The sequence below is a fragment of the Abramis brama genome (assembly GCF_963993115.1).
Source record: "Abramis brama genome assembly, chromosome: 8".
Classification (NCBI taxonomy): domain Eukaryota; kingdom Metazoa; phylum Chordata; class Actinopteri; order Cypriniformes; family Leuciscidae; genus Abramis; species Abramis brama.
The window spans coordinates 6,475,151-6,491,448 of NC_139970.1; the positions used below are offsets into that span (position 1 = coordinate 6,475,151).

Below are 16,298 nucleotides of genomic sequence, written 5' to 3' on the forward strand. Positions count from 1 at the left end.
AACCCATTACATTCACTGTGTGTGGTTTTTAAAGTATCAACTTTTAAAGACCCATTCATTTGCATTAATGTATGGACTCACAGCTGGATTCTCTTCGTGTTTATCTGAAGAAAGAAAGTCATATGCATCTGGGATGGCATGAGGGTGGGTAATCTTGTCCGAGATCAGTGTAGATTTATAAGAATAAAGTGTAACCTCTTGTATACTTGTGACCTGTGTTTGTCTTAATCTAACACTCCAAAATTTTTTAAATATTTGCATAATATCAGGTGTCTGAAGATCAAGATCCCAGACTTTCAAAAGTGATGTGTCATGTGTCTGAAGAAAGTAAGATTCCTGTCTAATGGGGACATTGGATCTCTGGCAATACACCACTCTATCCTCTGGGTCAGCATCATAATTCATGGAGAAGCTGCTCAACTCCCTGCAAAATGAGAAAGGAGAAGTATTATACTAGTCTAACAATACAAACTGCACATAACAAATTGAAGACTTACACTATTAATTTCAAACAAATTAATGAATTTATCAATCAGACTGTTTGAAAGAGATTTTCAGGCTACTAAATAAAACTAAATACAAGTTGTTAAAAATGTCACACATGATAAGAATTCTATTATTTATTATTGAACCTCCGTATGTTCTTAGGTTTTGCACCTATGAAAAAGCAAACATGATGTAATCGAAAAAAGAAAAAAGAAGACTGTAATTGTAAGTAGATAAGGTTGTGTAATGATTGGGCTAAATAAAGACAACAGTGCTGTATAATGTTGTGGGCTCTCAATGAGCTCTAAAATATCTCTCCACCTTTTTTACTAAAAAAATACTGACTTACCGTGAGTCTCCAGCATCTCCATTATCCTGATAATGACGGGTGATGATAATGATGATTTATTATTTATTCGTCTGTGCTATTTCTAGGAACTCCTCTCAACAATGTAATGTAGCAGCAGATACTGAACTCATAACTTTATTTCACTAAAATTAAATAAGAAGCTGCTTACAGACTCACATCCACACATGTAAACACAACACTGATGTATTCACTTCCAGGTAAAGAATCTGTCAATCAAAAACTCAGTAGCCAATAAGAACACACCGTGGTTAGCCCCGCCCCCATGATATGGTGAACGAAAGCTTAGGGAGTGTAAAAGAAAACTCTGGAAGTGCAATTGTAAGTACAGATCAAAAGAAAGAGGAGAACAGTTAGCAAAACATGCAATGTATTAAAAACACAGTTTCTGCGTTTCTTTTTTTCCCGGTTTCAGACATTTTATCCAGTGTCCATTATTATTTTTGTTCGTTTCTTGAAAAGTTACATTCAAAATTTAAGGCACAAAAATAATCCCATAAGATGGGTCTGTCTGCGGACTGCAAGAGAGGGGCGTAACAGGAAGTGGGTGTAACTTGAAGGGGCGTAACTTGAAGTCTTGCTTCTATTGTTAGGGCTCGCTTTGCTAAAAGGGGAAGTACTCTCTTTCTTCTCATACGTTCAAATACCACCCGTCTACATTACTTTACTTTACTTTATACTTTATTAGTCCCATCACTGGGAAATTTGTCTTGGACAACATGCAACGTGCATTGTATTCTGTTGAACACAAAAGAAGATATTTTAAAGAATGTTGGTAACCAGAAAGTTGACGGTAGCCATTGGAAGTCAATGGCTACCATCAACTGTCTGGATGCCAACATTCTTCACTCTATCTTCTTTTGTGTGCAGCAGAAGAAAGAAATTCATACAGGTTTGGAACAACTTGAGAGTGAGTAAATGATGACAGTATTTTCATTTCGGGCTGAACCATCCCTTTGAAGCTGCAGATTCACCTTATGTAGACCTTAATCTCTTTAAATATCATGTCATATATAATGTATAATGTCAGTCACTTTCTTAATAAACAAGATGTTTTTTGTTATTGTGTTTCAGTGGAAACAAGCTAAACTGAATGGAAATCAGTTACATTAATTTAATACAGATTCAGGAATATGAATGATTACCTGATTAAGTAGTGATAAGGCACAGGATATCATTAAGTCCCAGGTCAGTTGATTACAACTCGGTGTATAATCATGTCAGCATTATCAGGAGGGTGCTTCTTTTTATTTTATTTTTTATTGTCCATCTTCGTCTGCCTTCATTCCTACTAAAGGAGCAATGTGCTCTGCATGCAAGCACTGACGGATGCAAGACATGGGCTATGTTTGCAGTGTAACTTTCTTGCTTATGTTCATGTCTGCTGCACTTCAAGAAATGTGTTAAATGACGTTAGAACTTTATTCAGGAAATTCGTAATAAACTTTACTAAAGCAATGTGCATTTTTTAAGAATGTAGATGCACCATTGTTTGAAACTGTGCTAGAGAAGTGATGTAAGTATGTCAGGTGCTTCAACAAACAAAACTTCTGTATAGGATGCACCTATGTTTTCTCTCTAATGAGGAAGCATTAGACTACTGAGAAGTGCGCATGCAAAACCAAAATGGGCGTTTACCAATCAGTGGCCAATTTCAAACTACAATAAATAGGCTTGTTTGAGATGAGCAAAATCTGCCAGAACCGATCACCGGTGATCAGCGCGAGATGCATGCCGGTTAGAAATGTGTCCGAGTGCGGTCCGCCTTGCTCTGATGTCATGCTGACGTATGTCAAAAATCTCTCGCGAGCGCAAGGCGCACGTGTCGGATTCTGCAGTCGAGCGCAGTTGCTCTCCACCGACTGCGCTGATCAAAAGCACGATGGGAAACGACTTGCTGACAGCACAGCTTAATGCTCATTGGTTTAAACAACTGTGATTGTTCTCTTTTAAAATGTTTGATTTTAAAACTCTAATATCATTTTTTATGTGTATATGTTATGTGTGAATATTCCCAAACTATCAGACAGTGCGATCTCTTTGGGTTATGCAATTTAATTTTTACAAAAAATAAAATAAAAAATAAAAACACATATGCCTGTATTAAAGAAAAAAATATTGATAAACATGTATTTGGAATGGAATTAAATAACAAGTACTTTGGGTGTCTTGTTCATTTTATTTATTTTCATATAAAAGCAACAGAACTTGAATTACATCCAGTTTATTAGCAACACTGTGCACGAGCGTGAATCCCGCAATATCCATCTTTGATCTCACAGGTGTCAGATCCAGAGATTTGTCCGGCTTGCCTGCACTTTTTTCACTCCTCCTCTCACTGCAGCCGCCTACTCTCGCATACATTTCAGGCGAGGCAAGGCGCATCTCAAACAAGCCTAATGTTTTTCAACCCATTTTCAACAGACTTGCTAAACCACCCCACCCCTAAACCAAGCCCTCAGTGGATTAGAGCAAATCAGGTAAAGCGGTTGAAAATGCCCATTGTGGTTTGAAAACGCCCCACTGATAGAGAAACACCACTAGTGTTCTGCAGAGATACATGCCTGAATGATCTTGTGCTCATAAACTACAAATCACTGTTAGTTCAATGTCACTGTCTCCACCCATGTGTGCTGTTGGCTTTCATCAACATTTCAATGCTGATTCAACACACTTTAAACACTGAAATGTCAATTTCAACCAAAATTATGGTTTGGATCAAAACTCAACATTGTATCAATGTCCCCATCTGCGATTTATTTCAACACTTTACTTACTTTGAAAATTAATGTATGCTAGTAGATTTAGTAACAATAAATAAAATGCTTCTTTTTTTTTTTTGCTACATGCCATGGGATTAATCAATGCATGCTGATGAATAGTGGTCTTAATCTGCATACCCTAGTTTTGCACTAATGTAAAAAGACTGACAGTGACACAATAAGACCTCATGTTAGCAAAATGTTTTAATCTTTTAACTCAAAAAAAAAAAAAAAAAACTATTAAAATAACTTGTATGTTCTTTAATGTTTGATTATAATTTTACTGTCTTCACATAGGGATGGGAATTGATAAGATTTTATCAATAATAATAATGCCACTGACGAGTCTGATTATCGATCCGATTCTTTAACGATTCTCTTATCGATTCTTGATAGCACTGTGTGGAAAAATGTAGTCTATGCTTTTCAAAAAAAACAAGTGGTTTTATTTATTTTAAAGTTTAAGCTTGAGTTAGCAAACTGTACTTTTTAATAATTTATGTAATAAATAGAACCTTATTGTAAAGTGTTACTGATTAGTTATACACCGATTCAGACGTCTCCTGAGTCCACTGCTGGAAAGATCAGTTGTTTTAATCATTCATTAAAATGAATCGGTTCAAATGAGTCATTAGTTCGCGAATTGGACGTGTCGTGCGCGTTGTGATTATCCCAGCAGTTAGGACATGGACATCCAAGATTTGTGTCAACATAGAAAACATTTTTCGTTTAATTAAAGTGTTGTTTTATGTCAGCTGAATGTCCGGAACGCTTTTCAGAGAAGATAAGGCAACTTATTTAGCACAATTCACATCCAGCAGTAATTCAGAAAAAAAAAAAAAAAAACTCAGAATGCTCCACATGAAACTTTGGTCTTCCAACCTTTTACCACCGTGTCGATTTATTTTGATTAATATGTGCTAGGGAGAGAGAGCAACACAGCGCCTAGAGCCAACACAGCGCCTAGAGCAACACAGCGCCAACAGGGTGCAAATTTTAAAAAGAGGATAACACGGTGTAGGCAACACCGATTTTTGTTGTTGTTCTCTGTATTGACAGCACTCCAAATTTACCAAAAAATGAGCTCAATGTTCAAATTGACCGGAGTTCTCCTTTAACATACAACACAACGTGAGACTGCATTCACTCGGTTAAACTTTCACTTATGCAGGAAAAACATCTTCAAGAGGGAAGATCACACACTCATTTACATTTTAACAAAACCAATCACTTAATTAGTGATTATTTTCACTTATGAACACTCTTTTGAACGGGAGTGCACACAATACATACCTCGCTCTGCTCAGACCTCCCGCGGACTGAAGCGAGAGCGCGCGCAACGCGCAAATGACGTCACAACTGCGACGAACACAAAACTCAGAAAAACATAAAAAAAATAAAGTATTTTCTTTTCTAACATACATATGTAGCAGACAAATTAGGATTTTGTGTGAATTTAAAATAAAATACAAGTTATAATTAATACCTGTTACATAAACACGGTTCCTTGTGTTAAAATGTGTTGAACTACTGTAGAGTAAACTGTTGAATTGTTGAAGGTGTAAAGATGTTATACAGTAAAGTATAGTTGTGATTTTGCTGTAAAAACACGTTTTATTATGTATAACGTTAGCTAACGGGGAGCTCCAGTAAGGACACGTAAGTTACGTCTCTAACGTGGATTTACATAAACCATATACATCTTAAAGACGCTTATTTTAAATGTCTATTTACATCTGACAGGAAAATCTTCATTAAGTATTGCAGAAGAACACATCACAACATGAAATAGACATCTGAGTGATGTATGTGTGCTATTATGTAGAACAAATCTATAAAGTAACTAAACATAAGTTATCTATTGTATTTGTCCATTAGTAGTTGATAAATTGAGGAACATTTATGTTGCATAAAAAGTTAAAACAACCTCAACATGTAAATGTAGTGTTGAGCTCATAAATCACAGAGGTAATGTGAATCTTGTCTGTCACTCCACCCACCATCACTCCCACCATCACTCCACCATCACTCCTCCTGCCCTTACGAGACCCTCCATCACTCCTCCTGCCCTTACGAGACCCTCCATCACTCCACCTGCCCTTACGAGATCCTGCCCTTACGAGACCCTCCATCACTCCACCTGCCCTTACGAGACCCTCCATCACTCCACCTGCCCTTACGAGACCCTCCATCACTCCTCCTGCCCTTACGAGACCCTCCATCACTCCTCCTGCCCTTACGAGACCCTCCATCACTCCACCTGCCCTTACGAGACCCTCCATCACTCCTCCATCACTCCACCTGCCCTTACGAGACCCTCCATCACTCCTCCATCACTCCACCTGCCCTTACGAGATCCTGCCCTTACGAGACCCTCCATCACTCCACCTGCCCTTACGAGACCCTCCATCACTCCACCTGCCCTTACGAGACCCTCCATCACTCCTCCATCACTCCACCTGCCCTCACGAGACCCTCCATCACTCCACCTGCCCTTACGAGACCCTCCATCACTCCACCTGCCCTTACGAGACCCTCCATCACTCCACCCGCCCTTACGAGACCCTCCATCACTCCTCCATCACTCCACCTGCCCTCACGAGACCCTCCATCACTCCACCTGCCCTTACGAGACCCTCCATCACTCCACCTGCCCTTATTGCCTCAGATTGTGAAGCACAACACATCACGCAACAACCTCAGGCACGAGAGAACGGCTCACCTCTGGCGGTCAGCTGATTCATCAGAATAAAGCTACAGAATGTGAACCGCTGTGTTGAGATGGCAGAAGGATGTGGGGTTCAGCTTCTGTAGCCTACATACATGATTGTAGTTTGAATAAAGCTATGTTTCATGTGTTGACTTGTATGCATTTGTTTATTGTGTGATGGTGACTTTGATTCATTATTTTACTAATTTATCAATATTTCTCATTGTTGTCAGTAAATAAAATATAATTATTTAATTAGGGTTAGAGCTAACCCTAACCCTACCCTAACCCTAACCCTAACCCTAACCCTAACCCTAACTCTAACCCTAACCCTTATTCTTTATTTAATTGTCTGAATGGAAATGTAGATATGTTCACTATATACACATCTAGAGTGTATTCATGCATAGCTATGTCACATGTATTACATTTTGTTTGTTTTATTGAATTATATCATTTTCAGTAAAAAGTAATATAATTAAGTATTGGTCAGCATTTATCGTTGTTATTGTATGTTTTGGGGTGGGATAGCAATGCAATTCATTCTGGGGTAATATTAATTTTTAATATTAATGATACTTACATTTTTCGAGTATAAAATCAACAGTTTTCTCCAAAGGCGAATCTTCGCACAGCAGCCCTTTGTGGAGACATTACAAACGCTGAGGAAACCCGTTCCAGGTAGGGCTGTCAAGTTACTGATGTTATGAAGTGTATGTATGTATATATATATATATATATATATATATATATATATATATATATATATATATATATATATATATATATATCAATCATGGGTTTGCATATAATATGAGATTTTATACACAGGAAAAAAGAACCTACAAGGTTGAATATCTTAATATATATTTTCTTAAATAATTCATTATAATACAATGCATTTATTGTTATTTATAGGCCTGAGGGATAAAACGAGAGTTAAATTCAACAAGAAAAAGAGGAAAACATAAAGCAGTTAGCCACTTTTGCTTGTGGATGAAAATGTTTGGATATAAAAATGATTGGATATAAAATAAAGAAATTAGAAACATATTCAAGAGATGACAATTTTGGGATCTCGTAATAAAATAAATATCGTTAAGGATAAAACGGTGGGTCACATTAGTAGGGTTAAATATTTATAAGAACTTAAATCAACCCTAAATGTAATCACAAAATAAATGGACACCAGTTTCTTCAACAAGACCACAAAATGAGCAAGTTTCAAGATATTTACAAATAGATGAATTAAATGTGTCGTTCAAATATTTTAAGTTGTTGCGCTTGTGATAACTCGTCGTAAGGTCACATGATAACGTCAACATGGCAGATGTCCGGTTCGCATTCATACTCAACGAGATCTGGCTATAAAGTACCTACTCTTTTAGTGCTCGTTAAGGAAGAACTTAGTGAAATTAAGTACCTACTCATTGAGTATGTGGTTTCGAACGCAGCCTCACTGTTAGTTCAATGTCACTCTCTTCACCCATGTGTGCTGTTCCCTTTCATCAAAATTTCAATGCTGATCCAACACACTTTAAACATTGAAATTTTGATGTCAACCAAAATGATGGTTTGGATCAAAACTCAACATTGAATCAATGTTACCTTGCTGTCTGGGAACGCTTTTAACCTGCGTAGAAAGTATAGTCTCTGCTATAGCCTGGAACAAAGACTGTTGACATGAAAAGACCAGCATAGTGAATTATCTATATAGACTCCCAAGTACTTATATGAAGGAACCTGTGCAATGATATTACCATGTATCATTACTGGATTATGATCCCCTACTACACGTCTAGGATCAAAAATCATCTCAATCGTCTTAGTTCCATTGAGTTGTAACCGCATTCTGGGTATTACATTAACATTAGCTCAAATTATATATAGGGAATTTTAATAACCAATCAGGAATATGATTAATATATATCGCATATTACAGTTACATTAAACTATCGAAGCTGAAAATAGATCAATTGTATATATGAATGATTACCACAACGGGTTATGGTTCGTCATTAATATATCTGTCATGAACTGCTCCGAGACTCGAAGGTAGATCCAAATGCAGCTTTTATTAAGAGGCAATCCAGACACATAATCCAATAAACAGGCAGTGGGTCAAAACACAGGTAGGCAGTCCAGGTAGGAGCGGAAGACGACCTGGAGACTGCGGCAAGACGGGAGGCCAGGGCGGAGCAGGCTGTGCAGGCGACCAGGGCGGAGCAGGCTGTGCAGGCGACCAGGGCGGAGCAGGCAGTGCAGGCGACCAGGGCGGTGACGACCCTTCAGGCGGCCAGGGAGGAGACGACCCTTCAGGCGGCCAGGGAGGAGGCGACCATGGCACAGGAACAGACACCGGCTCAGGAACAGGAACAGACACCGGCTCAGGAACAGGAACAGACACCGGCTCAGGAACAGACACCGTGTCGGCGGCCATCTCTGCTGAGGGCTCAAGCGACGTGGCGGTGGTCATCTCGTCTGGAGACACTGGTTCGGTGGAGACCATCTTGTCCTGGGACACTGGTTCGGTGGAGACCATCTTGTCCTGAGACACTGGTTCGGCGGCGGCCATCTTGTACGGAGACATTGGCTTGGCGGCGGCCATCTTGTACGGAGACACTGGCTCGGCGGCGGCCATCTTGTACGGAGACACTGGCTCGGCGGCGGCCATCTTGTACGGAGACACTGGCTCGGAGGCGGCCATCTTGTACGGAGACACTGGCTCGGAGGCGGCCATCTTGTCCGGAGACACTGGCTCGGCGGTGGCCATCTTGTCAAGAGACACAGGCGTGGAGTCGGCCATCTTGTCCGAAGACACAGGCGTGGAGTCGACCATCTTGTCCGAAGACACAGGCGTGGAGTCGGCCATCTTGTCCGAAGACACAGGCGTGGAGTCGGCCATCTTGTCCGAAGACACAGGCGCGGGAAGAGGAAGAGGAACAGATTCAGGCTCAGTATCAGGATCGGATTCAGGCTCGGCGGGACGAGACTCTTGACGGGCAGAAGTGACGTGAAGCTCAGTCTCTGGATCGGCTGACGTGACGTGAAGCTCAGTCTCTGGATCGGCAGAAGTGACGTGAAGCTCAGTCTCTGGATCGGCAGAAGTGACGTGAAGCTCTGGCTCTGGCTCGGCAGGACTGACGTGAAGCTCTGGCTCTGGCTCTGGCTCGGCAGGACTGACGTGAAGCTCTGGCTCTGGCTCGGCAGGACTGACGTGAACAGTCTCTGGATCGGCATGCAGGAAGTGAAGCGTCTCTGAGCTTGACGGGACCAGCGGCGGCGAGGGCTTTGAGCTGGGTAGGACCAGCGATGAAGAGGGCTTTGAGCTGGACAGGACCAGCGATGAAGAGGGCTCTGTGCTGGACGGGACCAGCAGTGAAGGCTCTGTGCTGGACGGGACCAGCGGTGAAGAAGGCTCTGTGCTGGACGAGACCAGCGGTGAAGAGGGCTCTGTGCTGGACGGGACCAACGGTGAAGAGGGCTCTGTGCTGGACGGGACCAGCAGTGAAGGCTCTGTGCTGGACGGGACCAGCGGTGAAGAAGGCTCTGTGCTGGACGAGACCAGCGGTGAAGAGGGCTCTGTGCTGGACGGGACCAGCGGTGAAGAGGGCTCTGTGCTGGACGGGACCAGCGGTGAAGAGGGCTCTGTGCTGGACGAGACCAGCGGTGGAGGCTCTAGCTTGGCGGGCATGTCGCTTGCTGTCTCAGGCGCGGCGGGCATGACGCTCTCAGTCTCAGGGGCAGCGGGCATGACGCATACTGCCTTGGGTTCGGCAGATACCAAGAATGGCAGGTTGTTGTATTTTTATCTTATAATAATGACAGCAGAACAGACGGGAGCCACACGCTAGCATCAACTTCACTTGTTTACTTTATTCTCTCTTCTTCGTTCTTTTTTCAGCATCCACAGTGAATATGCAATACAGCGCCCTCTACAGGTTAAGCCGTAACTCAATACACAACATATTTCCCCTCTTGTTTAGGAAGCTTACCAGGTAAAATAAAAATGAATATGCCATCTCTTAAATCACTTAGGCTGTAATATAATGCAAACTTAACTGATATAATGCAAACTTAAAAGTTTCCTTACACATACTTAACATTAGCATCATTTTCCTTCCAGAAATACTAACACTATAAGTTATAACATGCAACCTTATGTTGATCACCCTTCTAACAGAAGCGTTAACCTTAAGCGAAATTAAGTAAACAAATTTCACCAGCAAAACAGCATTTCAATTATAGATTTCTTTCAGTCACATTTTCAATCTCTTTTTTTTTTTTTTTTTTTTTTTTTCATTGTCATTCCCTCTTAGTTTCCCCCCCAAAGGCCATGAGAAGGATTACTGTACGTAATCACTAAGCCATGCCGGCTTTTTTCTGACCCTGGCAGACCTCCGCACATCACCGGAGGGTTGTGCAGGTCCTGACTCAGGTACTGAAACATCGTTAGCTTGCGGATAATACAAAGACACTTTACTGTGTGTAATGTCCCTCACTGTCAGAAATTCTGCGAACTCGCTCGAGGTAAACTGTGTCCCATTATCACTAATGAGTTCTGTGGGATTACCGAAGCGGGCAAACACAGTCGACAAGAAGGTGGTGACAGCCGTGGTTGTAATTGAGTGTGTGAAAGCTACTTCCGGCCACTTTGTATAATAATCAATCAGAGTCACTGCATAGCGGCAGTCCCAGTTCGCTGACTCAAACGGTCCGACGATGTCAATTCCTACTTTCTGCCATGGACCGTCTGGCAGTGAGACTGGCTGAAGTGGAGCAGCGTGCGTCTTAGCGCTTTTATCATTCATCTGGCAGGTCACACATGCACTAATACTGTCCTGCACCCACATGTCCATGCCAGGCCACCAGTATAAGTCGCGCAGCCTCTGCTTGGTGCGCACAATACCCTGGTGAGTTTCATGTGCCAGGTCCACCAGCTGTTTTCTCAGGGCTACAGGCACTAGCCGTCAGTGAGGGCCCCTGTATTTTGTCACATCTTGAACTGAGAGTTCATCTCTGGTATTAAAGTAGGGTTTGAGCACTGCAGGTAGCGACTTTGCTGTTTTAGGCCACCCCTTTTTCATCTGTGCCCTGATGGCAGTAAGCTCTGGGCATGCCTCACATGCCACCGCAAAATCCTTCACTGAGAGAGCTTTCAGTTCTGTGTCCAGCAAGGCTACAAGTTCAGGCTCAGTCACTGGCTCTGCGTTCTCTTCTGAGGGTAGAGGTAAACGGGAGAGACAGTCAGCAGCATAGTTTTGTGCTCCTGCACGATACACCACATCATAGGTGAAGCAAAGAAGTCTGGCTGACCACCGGGCAATACGCATTCCTGCGCGCCCAAGTCCTTTTGTATGTAGCAGTGTGGTCAGAGCCTGATGATCTGTACGCAGTGTAAATCTTGTCCCCCATAAGAACGTCCTCCACTTTTCCGCAGCCCACACACAGGCTAATGCCTCCTTTTCTACAATTGAATATTTATGTTCGGCAGGGGTAAGTGAACGTGAGGCAAAAGCAACTGTACGCTCCGTGTTATCAGGGTGCATTTGTGTCAGTATAGCCCCCAAACGGTAATCCGAAGCGTCTGTAGACACTATTGTAGACAAGCTGGGGTCAAAGACGGCTAGCGCTGAACTGGTTACAATGCGAGTCTTGACCGTGTCAAAGCTTGACTGTGCTGCTGCTGTCCACTGAAATGTGTCATCACACAGGCAGTCTTGCATGGGCTCCACCAGAGAGGCATAGTTTTGCACAAATTTTGCATACCATGCTGTGAGCCCCAGAAATGAGCGCAGTGTAGTGGCGTCGCTAGGCGCTGGAGCAGCTGTTATAGCCTTGAGGTGATCTTTGTCTGGCAGCAAACCCTGGGCTGAGATGGTGTGTCCAAGGAACCGTAAGCTGGTCTGGTTGAAGTGGCATTTTTCATTATTGAGCTGGAGGCCAGCTTCCTTTAGTGCAGCAAGCACCATCTGCAGGTTACGATCATGCTCCTCCTTTCCTGTGCCATAGACTATTATATCATCCAGATAGTTCTGGACCCCCTTGAGATCTTTCAGCACCAGAGACATCATCTTAGAGAACGCACTTGGAGCTGAACACAGTCCATATGGAACCCGACGAAACCTGAACAGCCCTTCGTGCGTTATAAATGCCGTCAAATCTCTGCTTTCCTCTGCCAGTAACACCTGATGATAAGCATTTTCTAAATCAATGGTGGAGAACACAGTAGCTCCACGCATTTCAGAGAAGAATCCATCCATATGGGGAAGTGGTGACTGTCCATCACTACCGCCTTGTTTGGTTCACGTAAGTCCACGCACATTCTCATGGCACCATTTTTTCGTCGTGTGACCACGATGGGTGAAACCCATGGAGATGCATCAATCCTCTCTATCACCTCCATTTCTAACAATCTCTCCACTTCAGCAGAGACAGCTTGTTTAACAGAGAGAGGAAGTCTCTGCAGCTTTTGTTGGACAGGCTGGACGTCTTCCCTGACTTTTACACGGTGAAGGAAACCTTTAGCAAGACCTAGCTTCTCCGCAGTCACTGATCCGGCTTTGATCTCTCTGATCTCGGTCACTGAGCCCGCAGGTGAGAACACGATGTTGTTATCAATAGAAAGTCTCAGTGCCCTGAATAAGTCCATTCCCAGCAGAGCTGTGCCTGTCTTCATGACGTACAGTGTAGCTGGTACTGTAATGGTGGCATACTGCACTGTAGCTGGCAGGCAACCCAGCACTGGAACATCAGCTTTGGTGTAAGTCACTAACCTTTTTCCTGGCTCAGCAAGCGGCACACCACTGAAATGCGCTGTGTAGAGATGCTCAGGGATGATTGACACCGCCGATCCCGTATCCACCACTAACTCCACAGTACGGGAAGTTGACTTTGCATTTATGGCTACTGTGCATGTAATTTTTTACATCTCGTTGTCCATTTTCTATCATTCGCACCGTATTCATTTCCAGAATAACCACTTCTCCTACTTTGGCCGTGTTTTGTTTGGACTTACATACACGAGCAAAGTGTCCGACCTTATTGCAGTTTCGACATGTCACTTTCCATGCAGGGCAGTCCTGAGCATTTGCCATGTGAGCTGCTGATCCACATCTAAAACAGCTTTGATCCTGTTTCAGTGCTGCTGAAGGCTCTGCGAAGTAACTGCTTTTTGCTCTGGTTCTGAATCTACGTTTCGGTCTTGCCTTCAACACGTGCACTGGAGCATGCGGCTCCGAAGCTGGAGTCTGAGCATGTCCGATAGCTGCTTCCACTTGACACACCAACTTTACTGCTTTATCCAGAGTGAGATCTGCCTCCGTTTGTACTAAAAGTCTTTCACGTATTCTTACAGAGCTAGCGTGCTCAATAAGTTGGTCCCGTATCATTTCATCTGTATTACCAGCAAACCCGCACGTTGTAGCTAACTCACGTAGCGCGCCAACATACTCAGCTACAGTCTCATGCGGTCTCTGTACTCTTTGTCTAAACTTGTGTCGTTCCACCACGACATTTATTGCTGGACTGAAATGTGCACGCAGTGCATCTACTGCTGAATCATAGGTTGTACCTACGTTCGTGAGTGTATAAAATACAAGTTGGCCTTCGGTACCCAGGCAGTGTAGGAGAATTGCACGCTTCCTCGTGTCGGGCCAGTCATCCCCCTCCTCATGAATAGCGAGCAGGTAATTCCCGAACATTTTCATCCACATATCGAACGGGATAGTGGGTTGTCCACTGCATGGCAGGAACAATGCAGGAAGAGGCACACCGGCAGTCGCCATCCTCGTTGCCAATTTGTTGTATTTTTATCTTATAATAATGACAGCAGAACAGACGGGAGCCACACGCTAGCATCAACTTCACTTGTTTACTTTATTCTCTCTTCTTCGTTCTTTTTTCAGCATCCACAGTGAATATGCAATACAGTGCCCTCTACAGGTTAAGCCGTAACTCAATACACAACACAGGTAAAGGTAGCAGGGATATAAAGTTACATTCATATGCAGAATTACACACATTTAAAGTTCACTCACACGACTATCAAGCCATGATATCGGCTACTATGATACGGGAAAATCAAATCCATGTTTATACATTTCTTAAGTGGTTATACATATAGAAAATATAAGATTGTAGGGTCTAGTTCTCTTTCTTTACAAGAATTCAAGTGAGAGTTGTGGTTCCCTTGAAATTCCTGTTGGGGGTCGTAACTTTTATGACCTAGCAAGAGGTAGGGTTACAGAATGTGATCCTGTTAGGGGAATCATTCTTTAGGAATATACTTAAAATTCGAAGTTACACACCAGTCTCAAATTACACCTATAGAATAAAACAATACAGATTCTGAATCACTTGTATTTTGAACTAAATACAAAGGGATGTTTGCGTGTGTGTGTGTGTGTGTGTGTGTGTGTGTGTGTGTGTGTGTGTGTGTGTGTGTGTGTGTGTGTGTGTGTGTGTGTGTGTAGGTATGTGTGTGTAATGTCACGTAGAAAGTTCCATTATCTCTTCGGTGCATCTCTTTGAGGCTTGAGGGTTGAGGTTGAGGCCACAGAATGCACAAGTTTTATTCATTTTATTCATTAATACAAATACAAAACATGGAGAAACTGATTTGCTTCCTCTTTGGTCGAGCCAGATGTCTTTTCTGCAGACTTTATATTTAAGTATAGCTTTAACAAAAACATCTTGTTCCACTGTGGTCTGTCTAGACTCTAGAGGGACTTTTAGACTTATTTTTTTACAAACATATTTAGCTGGAAGTGAGACTGGAATTACCGACGACTTGTTTTCAGTTCAGAATCACTTCCTTTTAGGAGACATTTATTTATTTTTATATAAATGTTATATATTACATTTTATATAAATGTAAAACTGTATATTTTCCTCCATTTTGATGTTTGAAACTATGCGGACCTTTTACATACACACACAGCTTTATTACACAGGAAAGGGAATATCTGAAAAAGCGTAAGGGGCACTTCAATAAAACATGGCTGAGATGTTTTTTTTTTGTTTTTTTTTCCATTTCAGGTTAAATAGCACAGACATATTTAGTTTGTTTTTCAGCACAATCTTCTTACCAGCTGTAACTGTCCATGTTGCTGGTGTTTGACGTCAGCACAGCTGTAACTGATCATGAGGACAGTTGCTGTATAATGAGGGGATATTATCTGTTAATTGCGCAGGAGGCGAGAGAGATGCGAGAAGATGATGATCTGAAGAGAGCCACTGAGCTCAGCTTGCAAGGTCAGTATGACGTGATGTTCTTCCTCACATGACTTCTGTTTTACTGTGAGTGTTTGTGTGTGTGAACATGTGTGTTTGTGCTGTTGTAGAGTTCAATAACTCCCTGCCCGAGCTGCTGTGCTCCGATGACGACTCGGGCAATGAAGACGGCCTGGATATGGAGTACAGTGAGGCTGAAGCGGAAGAGCTCAAGAAGAACGCTGAGGTGCGTCTGTGCTTAATCGCTTCTGAACCCGTAATACAGTCGGCATGCTTTAAAAAGTCTTGTAAAGAGGAGATTCCCGCTTTTCAGTGGTGTCGGTTGTCTCCGTTGGACATTCAGAGGCTCCGTAGTGAACGTGATTGGGTCATCAAGTTTTGATCAGCATTGATTCGTCAAAGAATTTGAAATTGTTCATGTTAAAACAAATACAGAACATGGAGAAACTGCTTTTGCTTCCTCTTTGGTCGAGCCAGATGTCTTTTCTGCACACTTTATATTTAAGTACAGCTTTAAAGGACAACTCCGGTGAAAAATGAACCTAGGGGTAATTAACACATGGTTACCGAGTCGATTGTTCCTTGGGATGCGTTTTCATGAAAATCGGATGCAAAGAGTTTTATCTCTAAAAACAGATTAGCTCATAACGCTAGTATATGGGGCACAGAGTAAGTAAAAGTAAATCGCTAGTTAATACCACTAACAAGGCTCAAAATAGCCTCACACTAACACGGTAGC

At 42.4% G+C, this 16,298-nt stretch overlaps 1 protein-coding gene across 1 annotated transcript; it reads left to right on the forward strand.

The window, feature by feature from the left end:
- The first annotated feature begins 15,467 nt into the window (after window positions 1–15,467).
- LOC311088110 (ubiquitin carboxyl-terminal hydrolase 37-like) lies at window positions 15,468–16,041 on the forward strand. The gene is made up of 2 exons (XM_084121768.1): window positions 15,468–15,580; window positions 15,670–16,041. The coding sequence occupies exons 1-2, from the start codon at window positions 15,490–15,492 to the stop codon at window positions 15,939–15,941; spliced, it is 363 nt and encodes a 120-aa protein (XP_083977894.1). The 5' UTR covers window positions 15,468–15,489; the 3' UTR covers window positions 15,942–16,041.
- The last annotated feature ends 257 nt before the right edge of the window (window positions 16,042–16,298 follow it).